We start from the raw sequence: 16,673 nt of genomic DNA, 5'->3' as shown, positions 1-16,673 counted from the left end.
CATGAGTATCTGTACATTCACCCCCAACCGTGCTCACTGGTGGTTTCCTCAGTGAATGCACGGGAGCGCCATGGCCAGCAGGCCGCTGCGCCCAAATCGAAGGACGCTAAGCGCTTCGATTTGTTCGGACGCAAGGTGTATTCGGCTGGCGGACTGCAATTGCGGGCAGCGAACCAGCAGGCGCTACTGAGCCGCTACGGCTTCAATATGTGGTCCTCGATGGGGAAATTTAAAGAACTGGTTCCCCAGGACTCGAGGGACGAGTTTGGGGCCCTGGTAGAGGAGGGCAAGCGGGTGGCATGCACCTCCCTACAGGCGTCCCTCGATATAGCGGACTCGGCCGCTAGGACCCTGGCGTCGGGGATAGCAATGCGCCGAATCTCCTGGCTCCAGGTGTCGGGCTTGCCTCCGGAACTGCAGCAGACCCTGCAGGATCTACCGTTTGAGGGCCAGGGCCTCTTTTCGGAGAAAACAGACTCGAGGCTCCAGAACCTGAAGGACTCTCGCACAATGATGCGCTCCCTGGGGATGCATGTCCCAGGGCCTCAGCGCAGGCCCTTCAGGCCGCAGCCTCAGCGGTTCTACCCTCCCCCGCCTCGTCCAAGACAGGACTTTGCTAGGAGGCGGGGTCGAGGTGGTAGGAGAAGGTCGACCGGCCCTCAACCCGGTCAGAACCAAGGCCAGTCTAGGCCACCTTCAGGGCCTAGACAAGCCTTTTGAAGGTGCGGTCGAGGACGGCACCACGACCGGTACCCAGGATCCGACTCCCCCTTTCCGGGACCGCCTCTCCCGCTTCCACCGTGCTTGGTCCCGTATAACCTCGGACCGTTGGGTCCTTCGCACGGTGGAAAGGGGATACGCCCTCCAGTTTTCCTCGCCCCCCCCCTCCCACTCCCCCTCCCCGTCCCTCTTCAGGGACCCTTCTCACGAGCAACTCCTTACACAGGAGGTTTTTGGGCTCCTCGCTATGGGGGCCATAGAGGAGGTTCCATCGGAGCTAAGGGGCAGGGGGTTTTACTCCCGCTACTTCCTGATACCCAAGTCAAAAGGGGGTCTAAGGCCCATCTTAGACTTGCGCGGGCTCAACAAATTCATAGTAAAGTTGAAGTTCCGCATGGTATCATTGGGGACCATCATCCCTTCACTGGATCCTGGAGACTGGTTTGCCGCCCTCGACATGAAGGACGCTTATTTCCACATAGCGATTTATCCGCCTCACAGGCGCTTCCTGCGATTTGTAGTAAACAGGGGGCACTACCAATTCGCAGTCCTTCCCTTCGGCTTGTCCTCGGCTCCCAGGGTGTTCACAAAGTGTCTGGCAGTCGTCGCGGCCTTCCTTCGTCGACAAGGGATACAGCTGTTCCCGTACTTGGACGACTGGCTGGTACGCGGCCGCACCAGAGACCAAGTGCAGGCCCATGTCCACATAGTGACACGCACTTTCCACGAGCTGGGCATTCTACTCAACAGAGAGAAGTCCACTCTAATACCAACTCAAAGAATAGAGTTCATTGGAGCAATCCTGGACTCCAGACATGCCCGAGCCATACTGCCAGACAGCCGCTTTCATACCATTTCAAGCGCCATTCAAGGACTCAGGGCCTTTCCAACTACCACCGTAAGGTCATGCCTCGCCCTCTTGGGCCACATGGCCTCGTGCACCTACGTAACCAGGCACGCCAGGCTGCGACTTCGCCCATTGCAGACTTGGGTATCATCGGTTTACCGTCCTCATCGAGACGACCTGAGCATGGTGGTCACGGTTCCGACCGCAGTCTTGGCCTCCCTCACATGGTGGACGGATCGCACGGCGGTCTGTGCAGGAGTACCCTTTCACGCCCCACAGCCCTCCCTCCACCTAGTTACGGACGCTTCATCTCTAGGATGGGGCGCTCACCTGGGGGAGCATCATACCCAAGGCCTGTGGTCGGCGTCCCAACTAGCCCTGCACATCAACGTCCGAGAGCTGATGGCAGTGCGCCTGGCTTGTCAGGCTTTCCTCAACTTCCTACAGGGCCGTTGCGTGCTGATTCTCACCGACAACACCACGGCCATGTTTTACATCAACAAGCAAGGCGGAGCCCGCTCATCTCCCCTATGCCAAGAGGCCATTCGCCTGTGGGACTTTTGCATCGCCCACTCGATACATCTCACGGCGTCATTCCTGCCTGGAGTCCAGAATACGCTGGCAGACCGTCTCAGCAGGTCCTTCCAAACGCACGAGTGGTCGATTCGCCCGGACATCATCTATTCCGTTTTCCAGAGGTGGGGGTTTCCCCAGATCGACCTGTTCGCATCTCGGGCCAACAGGAAGTGCCAGGCATTCTGCTCCCTACACGGACGAGCCCCGGGCTCTCGGTCGGACGCCTTCCTCATGGCGTGGAAAGACCATCTGTTCTACGCCTTTCCCCCATTCCCGCTGGTCCACAGGGTGCTGCTCAAGATCCGCAGGGACCATGCACGGGTAATTCTGGTCGCTCCCGCTTGGCCGAGACAGCACTGGTACACCACACTTCTAGAGCTGTCAGTACAGAGGCCGATCACGCTCCCCTTGAGTCGGGATCTCATCTCTCAGGACCACGGCCGGCTGTGTCACCCCGACCTGCAGTCGCTCCACCTCACGGCGTGGATGCTTCATGGTTGAGTCGCGCAGAGCGGCAATGCTCGCAGGCCGTCCAACAGGTCCTGCTGGGAAGTAGAAAGCCCTCTACGCGGACCACTTATTTAGCCAAGTGGAAGAGGTTCTCCTGCTGGTGTGAGCAACGAGCTACGTCTCCCTCGCAGGCTCCTATCCCCTTGATACTGGACTACCTCCTGTCCCTCAGACAGCAAGGCTTGGCGACATCCTCAATTAGGGTTCACCTCGCCGCTATTTCCGCTTTCCACCCAGGGGAACTCACGTCCTCGGTCTTCTCGAACCCGATGGTCGTTAGATTCCTCAAGGGCTTAGACCGGCTATACCCACAGCAGCGACAGCCGGTTCCAACGTGGGACCTCAACCTCGTCCTCTCCAGGCTCACAGGGCCTCCGTTTGAACCTTTGGCTACCTGCTCGCTCCTGTACTTATCTTGGAAGACAGCCTTCCTGGTAGCCATCACCTCAGCACGACGCGTCTCGGAACTCAGGGCGCTGACATCCGAGCCCCCTTACACGGTGTTCCACAAGGACAAGGTGCAGCTTCGCCCCCATCCTGCCTTTCTGCCAAAGGTGGTGTCACCTTTCCACGTGAACCAGGACATTTTCCTCCCGGTCTTCCATCCGAAACCGCACGCTACTCGTCAAGACCAGCGTTTACACTCTTTGGACGTACGCAGGGCCCTGGCTTTCTATATTGACCGTACAAAGCCATTTAGGAAGACGACGCAACTCTTCGTTGCGGTGGCCGACCGGATGAAAGGCTCACCGGTCTCTTCTCAGTGCCTATCCACTTGGATCACGTCCTGCATTCGTGCTTGCTACGACCTGGCCGGTGTACCGACGCCACGCCTCACCGCTCATTCCACGAGGGCCCAGGCCTCCTCGACTGCCTTCCTGGCTCAAGTACCGATCCAGGACATTTGTAGAGCTGCAGTGTGGTCATCGGTCCACACATTTACTACTCACTATGCGCTGGTGCAACAATCCAGAGACGACGCTGCTTTCGGGTCAGCGGTTCTGCACACAGCAATGTCTCACTCCGACCCCGCCACCTAGGTGGGGCTTGGGAGTCACCTAACTGGAATGGCTATGAGCAAGCACTCGAAGAAGAAAAGACGGTTACTCACCGTTGTAACTGTTGTTCTTCGAGATGTGTTGCTCATATCCATTCCAAACCCGCCCCCCTTCCCCACTGTCGGAGTAGCCGGCAAGAAGGAACTGAGGGGGCGCTGGGTCGGCTGGGGTATATATCCAGCGCCATAACGGCGCCACTCTAGGGGGCTCCACAGCCGACCCACCGGGTGTTGCTAGGGTAAAAATCTTCCGACGATCGTGCACGCGGCGCGCACACACCTAACTGGAATGGATATGAGCAACACATCTCGAAGAACAACAGTTACAACGGTGAGTAACCGTCTTTTTCCGTACCTCGACGACTGGCTCATTCAGGGTCACTCCAAGCTCCAGGTGCAATCTCATGTTCAGTTCACCATGAGCTTGTTCAGACAGCTGGGCCTGCTGTTCAATGTCGAAAAGTCCACTTTGGAGCCGACCCAAAGAATAGACTTCATCGGAGCAGTCTTGGATTCAAATCTCGCCCGGGCATGCCTACAGCATGCCCGCTTTCAGTCCATGGCGAGCATTATCCACGGCCTCCAAAGCTTCCTGACCTCACAGCACAGACGTCTACTGGGACACATGGCGTCTTGCACCTTCGTGACCAGACATGCCAGACTGCGCCTCCAGCCACTCAGGCCTGGCTCTCATCCGTGTATCGCCCGGGCCGGGACAATTTAGACACAGTGCTCATGGTACCGACGGAAATCTTAACCTCCCTGGTCTGGTGGCTGAACCCCAACTCGGTATGCGGGGGATGCCATTCCATGCCCCACAGCCCTCCCTGGTCGTAACCACAGACGCATCATCTCTGGGCTGGGGCGCTTACCTTGCGGACCTTCGCACACAGGACCTTTGGTCCACACAAGAGAGATCCCTGCACATCAACGTACAGGAACTGAGAGCAGTACGCCTGGCGTGTCAGGTGTTCTGCAAACACCTTCAGGGTTGTTGTGTCGCAGTTTTCACAGACAACACAACGGCCATGTTTTACATCAACAAACAAAGGGGAGCGCGATCGTCCCCCCTCTGTCAGGAAGCCATTTGCCTGTGGGAATTCTGCATAGCCCACTCGATTGACCTGGTGGCGTCGTTTCTCCCAGGAGTCCAAAACACCTTGGCAGATCGCCTCAGCAGATCCTTTCTGAGTGGTCGATTCGCCTGGACGTTATCCATTCTGTTTTCCGGAAGTGGGGATTTCCCCACATAGACCTTTTCGCCTCTCGCGAGAATTGGAAGTGCCAGGTGTTCTGCTCTCTCCAGAGGCACTCCCCGGGCTCCCTATCGGAGGCCTTCCTGATACCGTGGAAAGACCACCTGTTCTACGCCTTTCCTCCATTCCCGTTAGTCCACAAGATCCTTCTCAAATTGTGCAGAGACATGGCCCGCTTAATCTTCATCGCCTCGGCGTGGCCCAGGCAACATTGGTATACCACTCTCCTCGATCTGTCGGTGACCACCCCACTTCCACTCCCGTTGTGGCTGGACCCGATCACTCAGGAACACGGCCGACTATGTCATCCGGACCCGCAATCCCTCCATCTCACAGCATGGATGCTGCATGACTAACTCAATCTGAGCTACGTTACTCCCGCTCGGTGCAGCACATACTTTTGGGTAGCAGAAAGCCCTCTACTAGGTCCACGTATTTGGCCAAGTGGAAGCGTTTCTCCTGCTGGTGTGCCCTGAGCAATACTCCCCTTCTGGAGGTACCAGTACCTACCATCTTAAACTATCTCTTGTCCTTGAAACAGCAAGGCCTGGCAGTTTCATCCATCAGAGTACACCTAGCAGCGATTTCAGCCTTCCCGCCAGGCGAAAATGGGCACTCGGTTTTCTCCAATCCCATGGTCAGCAGGTTCCTCAAGGGATTGGAATGTCTGTACCCACAAATTCGGCATCCGGCACCTATGTGGGACCTCAGCCTGGTCCTATCCAGACTCATGGGTGCCCCGTTCAAGCCGATGGCCACTTGCTCGCTCCTGTACATCTTTCCTCGTCGCCATCACTTTGGCGAGACGTGTGTCGGAGCTTCGAGCCCTCACGTCGGACCCAACGTATACAGTGTTCCATAAGGACAAGGTACAGCTGCGACCACACCCCGCCTTCCTTCCTAAGGTGGTGTCTGCCTTCCATGTCAACCCAAGACATCTTCCTTCCAGTCTTCTATCCGAAGCCGCACGCTTCTCGACGAGAACAACAGCTGCACTCCCTTTTAGGAGGACGACCCAGCTGTTCGTAGCTGTGGCAGACTGGATGAAGGGCCTTCCGGTTTCCACCCAGCGCATCTCGTCCTGGATTACATCATGCATCTATGCGTGCTATGACTTGGCTGGTGTCCCAACTACACATCTTACTGCCCACTCCACTCGGGCTCAAGCTTCGTCCTCCGCCTTCCTGGCTCATGTACCCATACAGGAGATCTGTAGGGCAGCAACTTGGTCATACTTTGCTTCCCACTATGCGATAGTGCAGCAGTCCAGGGGTGATGCTGCATTTGGTTCAGCGGTCCTTCACGCCGCGACATCTCACTCTGACCCCATCGCCTAGGTAAGGCTTGGGAGTCATCTAATTGGAATCGATATGAGCAAGCACTCGAAGAAGAAAAGACGGTTACTCACCTTTGTAACTGTTGTTCTTCGAGATGTGTGGCTCATATCCATTCCAAACCCGCCCTCCTTCCCCTCTGTCGGAGTAGCCAGCAAGAAGGAACTGAGGGGGCGCTGGGTTGGCAGGGGCATATATCCGGCGCCATAAGGGCGCCACTCCGGGGGCACCTCAGCCAACCCACTCAGTGTTGCTAGGGTAAAAATCTTCCGACGATCGTGCACGCAGCGCGCACACACCTAATTGGAATGGATACGTGCAACACGTCTCAAAGAACAACAGTTACAAAGGTGAGTAACCGTCTTTTACGATAGTTTGAAAATTCCACTTAAGCTGCGGCACAATCTCCTGCCTTCATTAGCAAGTGCTGGTGTAACCCACACACCTCCTGGGTGTGGTGCTCTGTCCCAGCTAGTGGCACCAAGACCACTAAGAGAGAGATTGAGTCTGCTCTACAGCTTTAGCTAAGGGCCATATGGATTTTAGCTCATGCAGTAGAGCTCATGTATTTAGCTCCAGAGGTCCCAGGTTCGATCCTGACAACTGGGGTCTGTCAGTGTTACATTGGCAGTCCTGCCTGTGACACACAAACAGACAGGAGGTTGCTCTTTCAACAGGAAGGAACAAAATGAGTTCACCTGGGGTCCCACAATTAGCTGTTAATAAATGACCAGAATGGTATATCCTTTAATCTGGGCCTCACCTTTTAAAAATCAACAGGCTTGTGGGACTTTAAAAAAAATTCACACTTATAAGACAATATTTCTGCTCCCTAAAGGTGAGTGTGGTGTAAACTAGATCCATACTCTGGGGTTTAGGCTTAAGTTAGAGCTAGATACTGGCTAACAAGTTCATTGAGCTGAGTACTTGGGAGAAGTACTGTCAGCAAAAGTATCACAGCCTCCAGGTGTCTGACCCTTTTCTTTTATCGTTGGAGAGGCTCTAGACTAAAGTCTGTTCTGTTACAAGGGCTATACTTAAAAAGCAAATGTTCTGTGAGATGGTCCCCTCGTGTTTCTGCTTTTGGGATGCAGGTCTCTGCTGCAGAGCTTTAGAACTCTGCAGAAAGCTGCATCTATTGGGTGGGGCACAAGGACATTTTTGTGACACTGAACGTTTGGTGTCCAAAGATATTAACAGAAGTGCCAGCCCCACCCACCTCTGTTCCCCCTTTTAGTGCATTGACAGCAAGTAGAGGAAACTGTCACTGTGTCCAGAGCCTGGTCCTTGGCCATGTCTTTCTCCTTTTTCTCCTAAAAATCTTGGTGAAAAGTAGAAGCATTAACACTAGTTTTTCGTGTAGTTGGTGCACTGCTGCATGCTTTGGCATCTGCCAGCCTTCCAGCACTCCTTCCCCAGACAGGCATGAGTGTGTTTTTTTCAGAACTGTGCAGAACAGTTGGGAGCAGGGGGCTGTCTGGCTGTTCATGGTGTTGGGGAGTTTGAGGAGGGGGTGCTGGAAGGCTGGCATCACTACTGGGGCATTTATGATTGTGGTTGCTTTAGTGGTGAGTAGTGCATCTCTGGGTGGAGGAGTAAAATGTATGTCATGTTAGACGCCTTAGATTTTTATTTCCTTGCTTTGGTGGTTTTATATTATGTGTGGTATATAGAGCAACCTTATCTTGTCTGCTTATTAGAATGGGGTTTAATCTTTATTATCTTCGTTCTTCCTGTGTTCTGTTTCCAGGAAAGCTTTAACCAGATACCAGATGCTTTTCAGACACATGTTCTATTGCAAGCACGTGGAGAGACAGTTGTGCAATGTTTGGATCAGCAATAAGGCTGCTAAGGAGTACTCACTACATTCAGCTAAGTGGTATGGCTTTTTTTTCTCCCACTGGAGTATTGTGAAGTTTTTTTTCTTCTTAGTGGTTACACATTTTAAATGTTCCTTGTTCTGGTCCCTTCGCTAAGTCATTGTACGTGCTTTTGCCAGGCGAAGAGCAAACTGCAGTTGTTTTAAGCAGCATTTCAGCATCTGATAGAAAGCCTGCTGATTAATTCAGACCTTGTACTTAATGGTTATTATTCTTTAAAGATAATTTAGTGCTAGTAAAGTATTAGTAAAGTGTACCCACCCTTGGTGAGATCTCTGGTGGTCTTAGCCCCCAATAAGAAAGATGACAGGGAAATAGGTGTCTACCCCGAAATCAAAGTATGCTAAAACACTCAACCTGTTTGGCAGAAAGCTGGCCTGCAGTTCAGGATCACTAACCAGCTGGCATTGCTGGCCACTATGACTTTAACTTCTGGGACAATATATTAAAATTTATAGACATATTGTCAAAGGATGCAAGACAAGAATTTCTTGGTTGCTAGATGAGGGAAAGTTATTGGCTAGAACCTCATTTCAGGTGGGGTTGGATGCTGCTGACTCTGCTGCTAGGGCATGGCATTGGCCATTTCACTGGACAGATGTTCATGGCTCCAGTCATTAGTCTCCCTCAAGAGGTCCAACAGACTTTCCCTTTGAAGGGTCATCCCTTTTTCTCCAAGCAGGCTACATGACAAGCCACATAGTCTGAAAGACTCCAGGTCAACACTCAGATCTTTGGCACATATATACCCGTCCCAAAGAAAAAGCAGTTTTGTCCTCAGCAGCTACACTATTTTGCTTTCACACCTTGCCACTAGGACAGGGGTTCTCAAACTGGGGGTCGGGACCCCTCGGGGGGTCGTAAGGTTATTACATGGGGGGTCGCAAGCTGTCAGCCTCCACCCCAAAGCCAGCTTTGCCTCCAACATTTATAATGGTGTTAAATTTATAAAAAAGTGTTTTTAATGTATAAGGGGGGTCGCGCTCAGAGGCTTGCTGATATTTTCTTCATCTCATCTGGTCACCCTACTCACCACAGACCAGTGGGTCTGAAGCACAGTGGAATTGGGATAAACGCTTTAGTTCATTTCTATCCCCCCTTCCCACTCTCTTCCCTATACATCTTCAGGGACCACTCTCATGAAGAAGTACTCCTTTGGGAGGTGCAGTGTCTCCTACAGTTGGGAGCCATAGAGGAAGATCCGCAGTTGCACAGAGGGAAGGGGTCTTATTCCCTCTATTTCCTGATCCCAAAAGCAAAATGAGGCCTCAGACCCATACTAGACCTGTGACACCTCAACAAACATTTAAAAAGGATAAAGTTTTGCACAGCCATGCTGGCTTCCATTATCCCCTTCCTTGGTACCTGGAGACTGGAATTCTGCACTCAACTTAAAAGATGCTCATTTCCATATGGCAATACAAAAGTGTATGGTAGCAGTGGCTCCTTTCCTCAGAAAATCAGGAATTCAAGTGTTTCCCTACCTGGATGACTGGTTGGTGAGAGGGTGGTCCAACGCTCAGGTGCTGTCCAGCATGATTGTGATCCAATCCTCCTTTGACACGCTAGGCATCAACACAGAGAAGTCAGTCCTATCTCCTGTACAAAAATAGAGTTCGTAGGAGCAGTCTTGGACTCTCCAAAAGCAAGGCCTTCCTTCCCCAGGTACATAAGAACATAAGAATGGCCCTACTGGGTCAGACCAAAGGTCCATCTAGCCCAGTATCCTGTCTTCCGACAGTGGCCAGTGCCAGGTGCCCCAGCGGGAATGAACAGAACAGGTAATCATCAAGTGATCCATCCCCTGTCGCTCATTCCCAGCTTCTGGCAAACAGAGGCTAGGGACACCATTCTAGACAATGCTGGCCATTGCTTTAGATCTGAAGGTTTATCCCACCGTGACAGTGCAAAATTGCCTCAGGCTTCTTGCAGCCATAACAGGTTTTTGTCAGAAGATAGACAGATATTCAGTATTCGCTCATTCAACAGCAAAGAGATTCCTCAAGGGTATGTGTAACCTCTTTCCACAAATCAGATGTCCTTTACCAGCATGGGACATTAATCTGGTCTTCAGGGGCCTAACAAAACACCCTTTTGAACTCCTGGCCACATACGCACTTATGCATCTGTCTATGAAAACAGCATTCCTAGTGGCCATCACGTCAGCTCAGAGGATCGAGGAAATAGGGGCTCTAATGGTACACCCTCCCTTCACAATTTTCTTTAAGGCAAAGGTCACACTGAGACCACACCCAAAGTTCCTCTCCAAAGTAGCCTCGTCCTTCCATATAAAACAGTTCATTCACCTTCTCACCTTCTTCCAAAAGCCTGACCCTAACAACAGAGAAGCAATATTGCATACACTTGATGTCAGGAAAGCTTTGCGGCATTCTATTTGGATAGAACAAAAGACTTTAGGAAATCTCCTAATCTATTCCTCTCAATTGCAGACAGATTCAAGGGATCTGCAATATCAGATCAGAGACTCCAGATGAATATCGAACTGCATTAACTATTGCTGTCATGCCCGCAATCTGCAACCTCCATTTGGAATCCAAACTCGTTCCATGAGATCCGTTTCCACTTCTGTAGCCTTCATCAAAAATGTTCCCATTACAGAAATAAGCAGAGCAGCAACTTGGGCATCCGCTCATACATTTTCAGAATGTTATGAATGTTATCCATGACTCGGCATGTGATGCCATGTTTGCCTCCACATTATTAGCATCAGTAATAGACTCGACTCTGAAGCCCCACCCCTCCATCAGGGATACTGCTGTAGAGTCACCCACAGTGGAGCACCCATAATGACACTACTCAAAGAAGAAAGAATGGGTTACTCACCTTGTACAGTAACTGGTTCTTCGAGATGTGTGTCCCCATGGGTGCTCCACGACCCTCCCTCCTCCCCTCTACTTTGGAGTTGTCAATAAAGGGCTCTGTGGGGAGAGAAGGAACTGAGGGCAGTTTGCCCGCACAGTACTAGATAGCCTCAAGACAAGGCACAAGACGGAGAGCGCAAGTGTGAGCCAAATGGAGACTGCTACCTAAAATCTCTGATCAGAAGCGCAGGGATGCAGATACCCCTACAATGGAATATGCCTAGGGACTCTCATCTCAAAGAACCACAAAGTTAGTAACCCCTTCTTCCTCTGGCTGCCTCTCCCACCATCACCCAAGAGTTTGGTAGTGGAGATAGCCAGGGTTTAGGGGAAACCTGCCAAGTCTCTGGTACTGCATCCTAGGACTCCGTGCTGGAATTAACGTGCTTGGTGGGTTTACCGGTCCTGGCTGCAATGCTTCACAGGCCACGTGACTACTTCTTTCATTTGATCCTGTTTTCTTCTTGTCACTAAGAGGACCAGATCTTAGAAGGTTGTCTCATGCATTTTGCATTGCTATGACCTAGCTGGCCTAAAGCATAGATACCTATGTCAGAGCCCATTTGATCTGAGGAAGGGCCACGTCTGCCTTTCCCAGGAATGTTTCTTTTCCGGACGTATGAAAGCCAGACACATAGTCTCTCCTCTATACATATACAAAGCAACTGTTGCTTTGGTCTGTCAGACCTGCAGAAACTGTTTCCAAGACATGAACTCAAACTCTCTCACTGCTAAAAAAAAAAAAAAAATTTCTTTTGCAATGTCCCTTATTTGAGCTGGTCGCAATTAAGGATTTTGATTTGCGGAGGTGCTTTATCCGTCCATTACAGTTAATAACAAACCTTTTGGTGATTCCCTGTTGCTTCAGTGGCCCTTTGAGGTCCGTGGATAGCTGGTAGCAATAAGGCTACCCTACTTTACACCAGAGACTGGGGCAGCTCAGAATACCCTGAAGGTACTAAGATAGCTTAATGTTCTTAACACAGCACAGTTCATGGACAACTCAGAATCTTTAGAGAAGGGAAATTTAATTAAAGTACCTTGTAATTCTGCTTCTCTGAAAATACCCTTGTAATGGTCTCTAGGCCTTAAAACGAATGAGATCTCTCCTTGGCTGTACTGCCTTATCTTAGGTTTGCAGGTGTAATGGTTAGTGATCTTTCTCAGGGGACAGAAATGGTCTCAGGGAGGCACTCTGAAATTCATGAAGGAGCACATGTAGTTGGTTCCATGGTTGGAGTTCCATGAACAGGGTGGACTAGAACCTCCCTTCATCTTCAGTGTGAGGAAAATCATGGTAGCCCCTAGTGATTCTAGCCAGTCTCTCTCTCTCTTGGAAGCAGGCGAGCAAAGCAGGCTGGGAAATGTAGGCCGTCTGGGCAACCATGCTGTAGTCCCAGTCCTGTCTTATTCATAATTTTGTAAAGACTTATTTAACAATTATATTGAAGCATACATCTCTGAAGAATTTTTGAATTAACATAAGAACAGCCATACTGGGTCAGACCAAAGGTCCATCTAGCCCAGTATCCTGTCTTCCGACAGTGGCCAGTGCCAGGTGCCCCAGCGGGAATGAACAGAACAGGTAATCATCAAGTGATCCATCCCCTGTCGCTCATTCCCAGCTTCTGGCAAACAGAGGCTAGGGACGCCATCCCTGCCCATCCTGGCTAATTACCATTGATGGACCTATACTCCATGAATTTCTCTAGTTCTTTTTTGAACCCTATTGTAGTCTTGGCCTTCACCACATCTTCTGGCAAAGAGTTCCACAGGTTGACTGTGTGTTGTGTGAAGAAATACTTCTTTTTGTTTGTTTTAAACCTGCTGCCTACTAATTACATTTGGTGACCTTTGGCTCTTATGTTATGAGAAGGAGTAAATAACACTTCCTTATTTACTTTCTCCACACCAGTCATGATTTTATAGACCTCTATCTCATCCTCCCTTAGTCATCTCTTTTCCAACCTGAAAAGTCCCAACCTTATTAATCTCTTCTCATACCGAAGCCATTCCATAAGCCTGATTATTTGTGTTGCCCTTTACTGAACCTTTTCCAATTCCAATATATCTTTTTTGAGACAGGGTAACCACATCTGCACTCAGTATTCAAGATGTGGGCGTACCATGGATTTATATAGAGGCAATATGATATTTCTGTCTTTTTATCTATCCCCTTTCTTAATGATTCCAAACATTCTGTTTGCTTTTTGACTGCTTTTTTGAGTGGATGTTTTCAGAGAACTATCCACAATGACTCCAAGATCTCTTTCTTGAGTGGTAACAGCTAATTTAGACCCCATCATTTTATATGTGTAGTTGGGATTATGTTTTCCAATGTGCATCACTTTGCATTTCTCAACATTGAATTTCATCTGCAATTTTGTTGCCCAGTCACCCAGTTTTGAGAGATCCTTTTGTAGCTCTTTGCAGTCTGCCTGGGACTTAACTATCTTGAATAGCTTTGTATCATCTGCAAATATTTCCACCACACCTTTTACCCCTTTTTCCAGATCATTTATGACTAAGTTGAATAGGACTGGTCCCAATACAGACCCCTGGGGACAACACTATTTACCTCTCTCCATTCTAAAAACTAAAATTCTAGTAGATTGATGAGGCATGATTTCCCTTTACAAAAACCATGTTGACTCTTCACCAATAAATTATGTTCATCTATGTGTCCGACAATTTTGTTCTTTACTATAGTTTCAACCGGTTTGCCTCGTATTGGAGTCAGGTTTACCGGCCTGTAATTGCCGGGATCACCTCTGGAGCCCTTTTTAAAAATTGGCGTCACATTAGCTATCCTCCAGTCATTTGATACAGAAGCTGATTTAAATGATAGGTTACAGACTTCAGTTAGTAGTTCTGCAATTTCACATTTGAGTTCCTTCAGAACTCTTGGGTGAATACCATCTGGTCCTGGTGATTTATTACTGTTTAGTTTATCAATTTGTTCCAAAACCTCTTCTAATGACACCTCAATCTGGGACAGTTCCTCAGATTTGTCACCTAAAAAGAATGGTTCAGGTTTGGCAATCTCCCGCACATCCTCAGCTGTGAAGACCGATGCAAATAATTCATTTAGTTTCTCCGCAATGGCCTTCTCATCCTTGAGTGCTCCTTTAGCATCTCGATTGTCCAATGGCTCCACTGGTTGTTTATCTGGGAGCCTATGGACATGTCCTCCCAAAAAGACAGCTAGGCTTAAATAAATACACCAGGTAACAGCACTTGTCCTTTATCTGGTCCAAAGACATGCCTGGTTGTTGTTGTTTTGCCTGTGAATACTGTCTTCCAGAGTCAGGATTATAACTGCTGACTATTGACTAAAATAATTTTTTACCATTTCCACTCTTCTCATGTTAGTTCTGCAGAGCCAGTACTGTACATCTATGGTAGAGGAAGCTTGCTTATACCTCAGCAGAATTGTAAACTACATTCTCTTTGTAGATTACTTATTACTGGTGATGAAATACAAGCAAAATCCCAGCTTCAGTCTCAGAGCCCAAGTGGAGTTTGCAGGGCTGACAGCTAGATAAGCCACCTTTCTCCAAACAACCTGAGCAAACTTACTCTAAATGGATGAATATGGACCCCCACTGTTCTCTTTTTGGTTTAGTTTGTTTAGCGTATAACTGCACCATAAGTGATTTGTTCGAGTATTTGAATTTCTCAGGGTTTTACTTTGGTGCAAAAACCAGTATTTTAAAGTCTTCATTGAACCAGTAATATGCTTGTAGTCTACCATACAGACATTACTCCCTTATCTTATTAAATTCTATCCTAATAACAAATGCACAATAATTCATGCTGGATTTATCACCAAGATTAGAAGATAGTGACACCAAATAAATGTTTTGAAGCGTTTTCCTTTTAGTCAAGTCCCACGCACAGGAACGTGAACCACCCAAGGGACGGAGACCGGTGCAAGACCGCACCTCCCCTCCAGCTCAACAGCCAACACCGTTGACTCTGGGCCCATGGGAGGGATTGTTGAGTCCGGTGCCACCGGAGGAGACCCAGGTGGAGGGTTTGGACCTCCCTTCCACGCCCTGGAACACTGACAGGTCCACACTCCCCCGACCACGGTGCCACTGCACCGGTTCCAAGGCCCCAAAAGACTCAGAGGCCACTGGTGCAGTCCAGAGGCAAGCAGGCTATGACTCAGCAATGATCCACATCGCCCTGGCACCTACGGGCATGGTGTTGCCATGGTCCCTGCATGCAGACTCATCAGAGTCCGAATCAGACACTGATTCATATGTGTCCCGGAGAGGTCGACACCGTAGCTGCCGGCACTCGCAGACAGCGGGGATGACCCAGACTTTCCCCCCAGTACCGTGGCTAACACAATGGCAAGTACTGGCTCAGATGCTGACTCAGTGGCCCTTCTGGACCCCGTGGACTTACCACCACTCCCAGGGGTCCGCCTCGGTACGCACCTTTTCGGTCGCGTCTGAGAGAAGGACTACATCTAGGGCCAGGGATTTCTCCCAGGCATCAGCCACCACCAGCGCCACAATTGGTACTGCGCCTGGCACTGACAGCAGAGCCAGCACTGTACCTGGCACCACAGCTACACTCAGTACCATGGACAGTACTGTGACCGCCGCCACGACTAGTACCGAGGCTGGCACCGAGGTGGACACCGACTTGGGGGCGGAGCCACAGTGTTTTGAGCAGCCGGGTGGAAAGGAGGGCCCCTCCCATGTTCAGGACTCCTCATCATCGTCTCCAGATGAGTCAGTGGCAAGAACATCCTCGGGGCCTCCTCTTCCTGAAAGCAGAGCCCACCTTGAACTTCTGAGGCGGGTCACTCAGAACCTCGGGATACAGATGGAGGAAGTCACCGAGGTGTCCGATCCAATGGTGGATGTTTTATCCCCAGCAGGACCCACCAGGGTGGCCCTTCCCCTAATAAAGACCATTCAGGAGAACAAAAAAACTCTTTGGCAAACACCATCCTCTCTGGCTCCCACAGCTAAGGCATTTGAGAGAAAGTAATTTGTGCCCTTGAAGGGCTATGAATCTTTGTTTACCCATGCCCCGCCAAACTCGTTGGTAGTGGCGGCCATTAACGCGAGGGAGAGGCAAGAGCCTACCCCTCGAGCTAAGGACGCAAAGAAGCTGGACCTCTTCGGGAGGAAGATGTATTCCACTGGAGGGCTCCAGCTTCATATCGCAAACCAACAAGCAATCCTTAGCCATTATAACTTTAAAACAAGGGATGCAATGTCCAAATTCTCAGTCCGGATTCTAAGCCGGAATTCTCAGCTCTCGTTGATGAGTGCAAGACAGTCGCCAGGATGTCGCTGCGAGTGGCATTAGACTCAACAGACTCCGCAACGCAGACGATGTCTTCGGGCATCACAATGCGCCCTTGCTTATGGCTGCAGGCCTTGGGCCTCCCCGGGGAGGTCCAACAGATAATTCAGGACCTACTGTTTGAGGGGGCCACATTATTTTCAGAGAAAATGGACTCGAGACTCCACAGTTTGAAAGATTCCCAAGCCACTCTGAGATCGCTGGGACTGCACACCCCTGCCACCCATCATAGACAATTTAGGCCTCAACCCCCGACACGACCATACCAGGGGCAGTCTAG

General features: G+C 50.2%; 1 protein-coding gene across 2 annotated transcripts in view; it reads left to right on the top strand.

Annotated features, from left to right (window-relative positions):
- LOC112113887 (gamma-tubulin complex component 2) overlaps nt 1-16,673 on the top strand; it is a 110,060-nt gene that overhangs the window by 65,732 nt on the left and 27,655 nt on the right. For both annotated transcript variants that reach the window (XM_026653708.1, XM_026653707.1), the window contains exon 13: nt 8,051-8,179. In XM_026653708.1, the coding sequence (XP_026509493.1) occupies nt 8,051-8,179 (129 nt within the window). The remainder of the gene's footprint in view (nt 1-8,050; nt 8,180-16,673) is intronic.

This window comes from Terrapene carolina, unplaced genomic scaffold (genome assembly GCF_002925995.2).
Source record: "Terrapene carolina triunguis isolate 2854851 unplaced genomic scaffold, T_m_triunguis-2.0 Scaffold147, whole genome shotgun sequence".
NCBI classification, from domain to species: Eukaryota; Metazoa; Chordata; order Testudines; family Emydidae; genus Terrapene; species Terrapene triunguis.
Note: the sequence above shows the minus strand (reverse complement) of the source record. Positions and strands in the feature narration are given on the sequence as shown.